The 9,073-nt window shown below is 37.3% G+C and overlaps 1 protein-coding gene across 1 annotated transcript; it reads right to left on the reverse strand.

Annotated features, from left to right (window-relative positions):
• Positions 1 to 1,864: 1,864 nt before the first annotated feature.
• Positions 1,865 to 4,785, reverse strand: LOC105006142. Its single transcript, XM_034290680.1, has 5 exons — positions 4,496 to 4,785; positions 4,123 to 4,197; positions 3,125 to 3,229; positions 2,779 to 2,907; positions 1,865 to 2,482 (listed from the first exon to the last, which is right to left on the reverse strand). The coding sequence occupies exons 1-5, from the start codon at positions 4,704 to 4,706 to the stop codon at positions 2,199 to 2,201; spliced, it is 804 nt and encodes a 267-aa protein (XP_034146571.1). The 5' UTR covers positions 4,707 to 4,785; the 3' UTR covers positions 1,865 to 2,198.
• Between the last annotated feature and the right edge of the window lie 4,288 nt (positions 4,786 to 9,073).

Below are 9,073 nucleotides of genomic sequence, written 5' to 3' on the forward strand. Positions count from 1 at the left end.
ATGTTTTCTAAGAAAACGTGTCATGTTCTTTTTTCCCATATCAAAGGTTACCAAAAATCCTTGACTGTACTGGGATTATTTAGAGTTTATAGTCTGTAATCTGGAAATCCAACAATAAATAAAGATAGTGTATGTAAGGTACCGCTTTATAATACTTCGCATTTGTAATGGATCAATAAATAATTGCTAGGTGATTTGGGAATTCACCAGAGTTTAGATATTTGTATTCACTAGCTTGGTTCTTTTTACTACATAATGTATATATATAAATATATATGGGTTACTTAGAAATGTCCTTGTTTTTGAAAGAAAATCAACATTTCTGTGAAATTCTCTTTTCACTTTCATTCACTTTAATTTTAGACGGGAGAGGCTTCATTTAAAAAAAATGTAACTCTCAAAACTGGATTAATTCCAAAAAAGAATGTTTCCACGGTCCAGGATTAGGCTAAATAATCAGAAAAAAGTGCAATAGACTGGCATGTTTTAAGGTCGATATTTGGTTTTTTTAGGCAAAAAAGAAGTGACTTTCAAGAAAAACGTCTGTCAATGTTTGTTTTGAGGAACGAACAAATACTAGCATTTTCTCATTGAACTCGTTTACACAACTTTAACGATTGTACATCTATTTATTTGTGACATATTCATTGTGAAATACGGTATTTTTTGCACTTAAAAAATAAAAGCATTTTACTGGTATACGCTGAGGCTGAATAAACATGGGGGGGGTGAATAAAATGGGTAGATAATGGGGGGTGTTGAAAAAGAAGGAGGGTAACGGGGTAAAAGTCTCGAAATCCTAATGTCTTTACTGGTGGACACTCGTTAAAAGTGAAGGCCTGAAATCATTGCCAGTCACGATCTGTCCTACACTGGGGGCAACATTACAAGAATAAACATTTGGCAACATTCGTAAGAGGTGTAAAGATAACTAGGACTACGAAACAGAGGTATTTGGCACTATTTTTGGGCTACTTCTGAACTTCACCGCGGCCACACCATTTCTGTCTTTATGTGCTATATCGTGTGTTTCTATGCTGTCATCACAGTCAGACGTCAGCTACAGCTTCACATGCGTCAATACCATATCTTACGTTTTGTTCCCGGGGAGGGGTGGGGGGTCACTTGTAACATAGTCAATGCTGGGCTCCAACAAATGTTGGCCTCGTTTTCAGGCATTTTGGGCTGGTTTTGAGCAGGCTTTCTGGAAATGTTTGCTTACTGTGATGACCGGCTTGAGAGCTTTTGGGCATGACAATCTTCTATTATAAACTCTATCAGCGGCCCAGACCTTTCGCCAGGTGAAGAGCTGGATCTAGTCATGAAGGGTCTAGTCAAGGAATCATCAGAGCAACTGAAAAGGGTAAGCTCAGTACACAACAGTGATCCTTATGAAGCACCACAGAAGTCCTGGAACAACCTTACCAACTGGTACACATCACCAGAGGTTATTGAGAGTGCATTTTTAAGTTCTGGACAGCTTTTCCCTAAAGGTTCCTACGAAAGACAAAATCAAACAGAGAAAGCTGAGAGATATTTTGATGGAGCTTGTATCTGAAACAGAGGGCACTTACACGGGTAAGAGTCTCTAGAGTTAGTTTCCGCTTGAAATGCAGCTTTTGTTGCTTGGGAGTTGGGACGCACAGATTCAATATGTGAATTTGGATGATGCTAATGAGGCTAATTCCTAGAAGTTGTGGAATTAAAAACTGCAAATATTGACCAACTGAGCATTTCTAAAAGGCCACCTCTTAGATGCAACATGAAATTATAGAAATATGATACTGTATCTTTTAGAACAATGCATAAGGCTGGAGGTATGGAAGCAGTTAGTGTCACAATGATAATCAGGTAGTAACAGTAATCAGATTGACTGTGATCCATTTATTTAAACTGAACGTGCAGAAGTAACTGGTAGGGGTTCAGGTACCATTCGGGTCATAGAACCATAACAAATAATGAACCAACCTAACTGCCAATTTCACTTTTTAAAGATTAGTAAAAATAAGTGATGTGCAGTATATAGTGTATAGTAATGATACCCACAAACATTTAGTATAATATTTTAAATGCATATATTAATTGGTAATTTCACATGTTTTATTTTACACATTTCATAGCCATATATTAGGGAATCATTTTATAGTCTCTCATATTTATTAAAACATTAAACAGCATTCCTCAAGAGTCATATATCCTCATGTCCTAAAAAGCAGGAACCCTCTAAATGTGCTGCGGTTTTGGTCGTCCGCAAATATGTGAGAACGTGCATGCAGGGTCATGTACACTTGAGCCCCTTGTTCTAAATGCAGTGTCCCTCCATTGCTTGCACTGTCAGAGCTGTCGGCCGCTGAATGATGATCACATGCAGACAACATCCGCGCACTATTCTTGAACAGACTTACGCAGACGTTGCGCCCATTGAACCCAAATGACGAGAAGCTGAAGTAGTAGACTCCTCTCACTGGTGCGCAGAAGACACCTATATCAGAGGAGCGGGGAGAGGTGAGGGCAGAAGCAACTAAAATGACATACAGTACCTCACAAAAGTGAGTACACCCCTCACATTTTTGCAAATATTTGATTATATCTTTTTATGTGACAACACTGAAGAAATGACATTTTGCTACAATGTAAAGTAGTGAGTGTACAGCTTATATAACAGTGTACATTTGCTGTCCCCTCAAAATAACACCACACACAGCCATTAATGTCTACACCAGTTACATTGGAAAGGGAGGTGTTATTAGGTTGGAGACACTCATTCAAAACTCATACCTGAGGCAGAATTGTAGGCATTGCCAATGTTCATCAAAACATTTCTGAACGCCAAGTTGGTCTCTCTGTCAGAGGATTTTATATGGCCATTTCCTGCTAGTGCAGCCAAAAACGCGATCTTCGGTTTGTCTATGAGAAAGAGTTGGAGAGATAATCAAGGTCTTTTCAGATACAGATTAGGATGGAATACAAAGAATTCACAAAGGAAATTCCCTGTGTCTGTAAATTAATTTGTCTATTTGAAATGAAAAATAGGGCATGTATACTGTATTCTCCGCACTGTTTCAGTAGTTTGAACTCAGTTAAGACATCGCCTACGTTAATTGTAGGCTATTTTACATTATACCTTCAATCTTGTTCTTCAGTTCGTCCAGAAGGTGTTGCTGTTGCTCCACGTTGAACTCTGTGGCATTTGCCCACAATGAAAACACTTGAAGCTTTTTTTCCTGTACTGGAACACAGGATTTTGAATGAGTAAATAAACAACAACTATTCTTTGTAGGTTTTTGCCATGTTTGACCATAGCTGATGTAACTATTTAAACATATTGCAAATGCCAGGGTTGCAAAGTGGTGAGGGCCAAATGATAGGTTGACCAGACGTCTCGGTTTGCTGTTTCAAACTGGGTGTCCCGGGTCCCGACAACATATCTGTATAACACTAAAATTGTCCTGGTTTTCAGGACAATTAAAATAAAAATAATAATAATACTGTAATGTTTCCACATACGAGTCAGAACCAAACAAACAACTGCATAGAACTGCGAGGCACAGCAAAAATTCTCATCAAAGATCAAAGCGCCCCCCTCTCCACCAACCACAAGCATGCATGATGGCCAACATGCGTGCATAAGTGCATTAACGTGCACATGCATTAACGTGCAGTTACACAAGGGTCCCGGTTTGGGGTTTTGAAAATGTGGTCACCCTAAGATGAGCCATCAGAATGTTTTTGTTTCATTTCAGGGTATTTTTGTCAAGATACCACCATCTTCAATCAATACCATGGTGAGTATCATTATCCCTTGTGCCATTAGTGTTTATTTAACTTGTTTTTACATCACACTGTTTATTCAATAACAGATTAGGCTACTGCAAAAAAATACATGTGTTTGTCATAATGGCAGTAATGAGAAAACTCTATAGTCATCCTTACATTAAGTTTCCATGTACCATGTTTACACACATTGTCTTTCATACACACATCTCCCTGTCTCTCTCTATCTCTCTCATTGGTGTCTCCCTCTCAGTGACACACACACATCCACCACTTTGAAAAGTGTTTTCTTCAGACCAACAGAATTCACGATTCTCATATCATTCTAAAAACTGTTGTGTAAATCACCTTCATTAACTCTCTTCATGCTCTCCATTAAAATGTAACTGCTGGTCTCCGTGGCTTTGATCTCGCCTGCTTGAACTATTAAAGGAGAGAGATATTTTAGGTTAGAGTTTGAAGCTCGTCTTCCAAAAATAAAAAAGAACATTTGCAAGGCTTTCCTTCACCCATGGTTTTATTGATTTCTTCTGGGAAATTTTCACAGGACAATGTTTTTATCTAATATTTTTACTGTGGTTATGTTCTTAATGTACATGTAGTCAGAGTTATTTTTCTTACATTCAAAGAAAGGTAATCAGTACTATTGGTTGTTAGTCTAATCTCATTCTATACATTTAACTACATTAACAAAAATAGTTTTGAGTTGGATTTTTATTACCTTCAGCAGTTCTCTGTAGTACAGCAACAGTATCTTGTATGTTTCTCATTTCTTCCATCTGGTTCTCTGTAGCATTCAGTCTGGCTTCTATGGCTTTCAAACTCTTAAGAATGTTACACATGTCTGTCAGACAGCGGTTGTCTTCCCCATCATCTTCACTGAGAGTCCCGGACAGGAACAGCATCAACAGGGTCAGAACCACTACCCTCATTCTACAAACCTAAACTTTTACAGGATGATATATTCAGCTTCTACTTTACTGTAAACTGTGTTGGAGTTCAAAAAGTGTTAGTTCTTATATCAGTGTAGGATTAAACATTAGCCATGAGATTTAAGGTAGTAGTAAAAAAATAAAGATAATACAGTCATTACGATATATTCCTGTGAGATAACAATGTTTTCTAAGAAAACGTGTCATGTTCTTTTTTCCCATATCAAAGGTTACCAAAAATCCTTGACTATACTGGGATTATTTAGAGTTTATAGTCTGTAATCTGGAAATCCAACAATAAATAAAGATAGTGTATGTAAGGTACCGCTTTATAATACTTCGCATTTGTAATGGATCAATAAATAATTGCTAGGTGATTTGGGAATTCACCAGAGTTTAGATATTTGTATTCACTAACTTGGTTCTTTTTACTACATAATGTATATATATAAATATATATGGGTCACTTAGAAATGTCCTTGTTTTTAAAAGAAAATCAACATTTCTGTGAAATTCTCTTTTCACTTTCATTCACTTTAATTTTAGACGGGAGAGGCTTCATTTAAAAAAAATTTAACTCTCAAAACTGGATTAATTCCAAAAAAGAATGTTTCCACGGTCCAGGATTAGGCTAAATAATCAGAAAAAAGTGCAATAGACTGGCATGTTTTAAGGTCGATATTTGGTTTTTTTTAGGCAAAAAAGAAGTGACTTTCAAGAAAAACGTCTGTCAATTTTTGTTTTGAGGAACGAGCAAATACTAGCATTTTCTCATTGAACTCGTTTACACAACTTTAACGATTGTACATCTATTTATTTGTGACATATTCATTGTGAAATACGGTATTTTTTGCACTTAAAAAATAAAAGCATTTTACTGGTATACGCTGAGGCTGAATAAACATGGGGGGGTGAATAAAATGGGTAGATAATGGGGGGTGTTGAAAAAGAAGGAGGGTAACGGGGTAAAAGTCTCGAAATCCTAATGTCTTTACTGGTGGACACTCGTTAAAAGTGAAGGCCTGAAATCATTGCCAGTCACGATCTGTCCTACACTGGGGGCAACATTACAAGAATAAACATTTGGCAACATTCGTAAGAGGTGTAAAGATAACTAGGACTACGAAACAGAGGTATTTGGCACTATTTTTGGGCTACTTCTGAACTTCACCGCGGCCACACCATTTCTGTCTTTATGTGCTATATCGTGTGTTTCTATGCTGTCATCACAGTCAGACGTCAGCTACAGCTTCACATGCGTCAATACCATATCTTACGTTTTGTTCCCGGGGAGGGGTGGGGGGTCACTTGTAACATAGTCAATGCTGGGCTCCAACAAATGTTGGCCTCGTTTTCAGGCATTTTGGGCTGGTTTTGAGCAGGCTTTCTGGAAATGTTTGCTTACTGTGATGACCGGCTTGAGAGCTTTTGGGCATGACAATCTTCTATTATAAACTCTATCAGCGGCCCAGACCTTTCGCCAAGTGAAGAGCTGGATCTGGTCATGAAGGGTCTAGTCGAGGAATCATCAGCGCAACTGAAAAGGGTAAGCTCAGTACACAACAGTGATCCTTATGAAGCACCACAGAAGTCCTGGAACAACCTTACCAACTGGTATACATCACCAGAGGTTATTGAGAGTGCATTTTTAAGTTCTGGACAGCTTTTCCCTAAAGGTTCCTATTTTACATTATACCTTCAATCTTGTTCTTCAGTTCGTCCAGAAGGTGTTGCTGTTGCTCCACGTTGGACTCTGTGGCATTTGCCCACAATGAAAACACTTGAAGCTTTTTTCCTGTACTGGAACACAGGATTTTGAATGAGTAAATAAACAACAACTATTCTTTGTAGGTTTTTGCCATGTTTGACCATAGCTGATGTAACTATTTAAACGTATTGCAAATGCCAGGGTTGCAAAGTGGTGAGGGCCAAATGATAGGTTGACCAGACGTCTCGGTTTGCTGTTTCAAACTGGGTGTCCCGGGTCCCGACAACATATCTGTAAAACACTAAAATTGTCCTGGTTTTCAGCACAATTAAAATAAAAATAATAATAATACTGTAATGTTTCCACATACGAGTCAGAACCAAACAAACAACTGCATAGAACTGCGAGGCACAGCAAAAATTCTCATCAAAGATCAAAGCGCCCCCCTCTCCACCAACCACAAGCATGCATGATGGCCAACATGCGTGCATAAGTGCATTAACGTGCACATGCATTAACGTGCAGTTACACAAGGGTCCCGGTTTGGGGTTTTGAAAATGTGGTCACCCTAAGATGAGCCATCAGAATGTTTTTGTTTCATTTCAGGGTATTTTTGTCAAGATACCACCATCTTCAATCAATACCATGGTGAGTATCATTATCCCTTGTGCCATTAGTGTTTATTTAACTTGTTTTTACATCACACTGTTTATTCAATAACAGATTAGGCTACTGCAAAAAAATACATCTGTTTGTCATAATGGCAGTAATGAGAAAACTCTATACTCATCCTTACATTAAGTTTCCATGTACCATGTTTACACACATTGTCTTTCATACACACATCTCCCTGTCTCTCTCTATCTCTCTCATTGGTGTCTCCCTCTCAGTGACACACACACATCCACCACTTTGAAAAGTGTTTTCTTCAGACCAACAGAATTCACGATTCACATATCATTCTAAGAATTGTTGTGTAAATCACCTTCATTAACTCTCTTCATGCTCTCCATTAAAATGTGACTGCTGGTCTCCATGGCTCTGATCTCGGCTGCTTGAACTATTAAAGGAGAGAGATATTTTAGGTTAGAGTTTGAAGCTCGTCTTCCAAAAATAAAAGAACATTTGCAAGGCTTTCCTTCACCCATGATTTTATTGATTTCTTCTGGGAAACTTTTCCCAGGACAATGTTTTTATCTAATATTTTTACTGTGGTTATGCTATCTTAATGTACATGTAGTCAGAGTTATTTTTCTTACATTCAAAGAAAGGTAATCAGTACTATTGGTTGTTAGTATAATCTCATTCTATACATTTAACTACATTAACAAAAATTGTTTTGAGTTGGATTTTGATTACCTTCAGCAGTTCTCTGTAGTACAGCAACAGTATCTTGTATGTTTCTCATTTCTTCCATCTGGTTCTCTGTAGCATTCAATCTGGCTTCTATGGCTTTCAAACTCTTAAGAATGTTACACATGTCTGTCTGACAGCGGTTGTCTTCCCCACCATCTTCACTGAGAGTCCCGGACAGGAACAGCATCAACAGGGTCAGAACCAATACCCTCATTCTACAAACCTAAACTTTTACAGGATGATATATTCAGCTCCTACTTTACTATAAACTGGGTTGGAGTTCAAAAAGTGTTAGTTCTTATATCTGTGTAGGATTAAACATTAGCCATGAGATTTAAGGTAATAATAAAAAAATAAATATAATACGGTCATTACGATATATTCCTGTGAGATAACAATGTTTTCTAAGAAAACGTGTCATGTTCTTTTTCCCATATCAAAGGTTACCAAAAATCCTTGACTGTACTGGGATTATTTAGAGTTTATAGTCTGTAATATGGAAATCCAACAATAAATAAATATAGTATATGTAAGGTACCGCTTTATAATACTTTGCATTTGTAATGGATCAATAAATAATTGCTAGGTGATTTGGGAATTCACCAGAGTTTAGATATTTGTATTCACTAGCTTGGTTCTTTTTACTACATAATGTATATATATAAATATATACGGGTCACTTAGAAATGTCCTTGTTTTTGAAAGAAAATCAAAATTTCTGTGAAATTCTCTTTTCACTTTCATTCACTTTCATTTTAGATGGGAGAGGCTTCATTTAAAAAAAATTTAACTCTCAAAACTGTATTAATTCCAAAAAAGAATGTCTCCACGGTCCAGGATTAGGGTAAATAATCAGAAAAAAGTATTAAAAAAACAGCAAACCAGTCCTTTAAATACTGCGATCAAGACTGAATTCCTTTCACTGGAATAGATTACACTGACAGAATGATTTTGACACCTAAATATGGAAATAATATTAACTTGGGGTAAAATATCCCCCAACGGGCATTTTACCCCATAGGGAGCGGCATTTTGCCCCGATAGTGGGGTAAAAAGTCCAGTTTACATAATTTGCCGTTTGATTAAGTTGCAATAAAATAGAATAATTCTGCCCTGTTATTTTGTTCTAAATGTATTTGTCTGACTATAGTCAACATGTTCATGTACACTTCATTAGGTAAACCTTGCTAGTATCAGTTTGGACCCCTTGCTGGAAGTAGACATTAGAAGATGGGTACACTGTGGTTATGAAGGGATGGACATGGACAGCAATAATACTCAGGTAGGATGTGGCCCTTACACC

This window comes from Esox lucius, chromosome 24, assembly GCF_011004845.1.
Source record: "Esox lucius isolate fEsoLuc1 chromosome 24, fEsoLuc1.pri, whole genome shotgun sequence".
Taxonomy (NCBI): domain Eukaryota; kingdom Metazoa; phylum Chordata; class Actinopteri; order Esociformes; family Esocidae; genus Esox; species Esox lucius.

What these genes read in the sequence shown, in the direction of transcription:
- LOC105006142 (XM_034290680.1), bottom strand. Translation starts at nt 4,706, where the DNA reads ATGAGGGTAGTGGTTCTGACCCTGTTGATGCTGTTCCTGTCCGGGACT. An exon ending in ACTACAGAGAACTGCTGAAG is followed by an intron (nt 4,198 to 4,495) that starts GTAATAAAAATC and finishes CTCCTTTAATAG; the next exon opens with TTCAAGCAGGCGAGATCAAA. An exon ending in CATGAAGAGAGTTAATGAAG is followed by an intron (nt 3,230 to 4,122) that starts GTGATTTACACA and finishes CCTGTGTTCCAG; the next exon opens with TACAGGAAAAAAAGCTTCAA.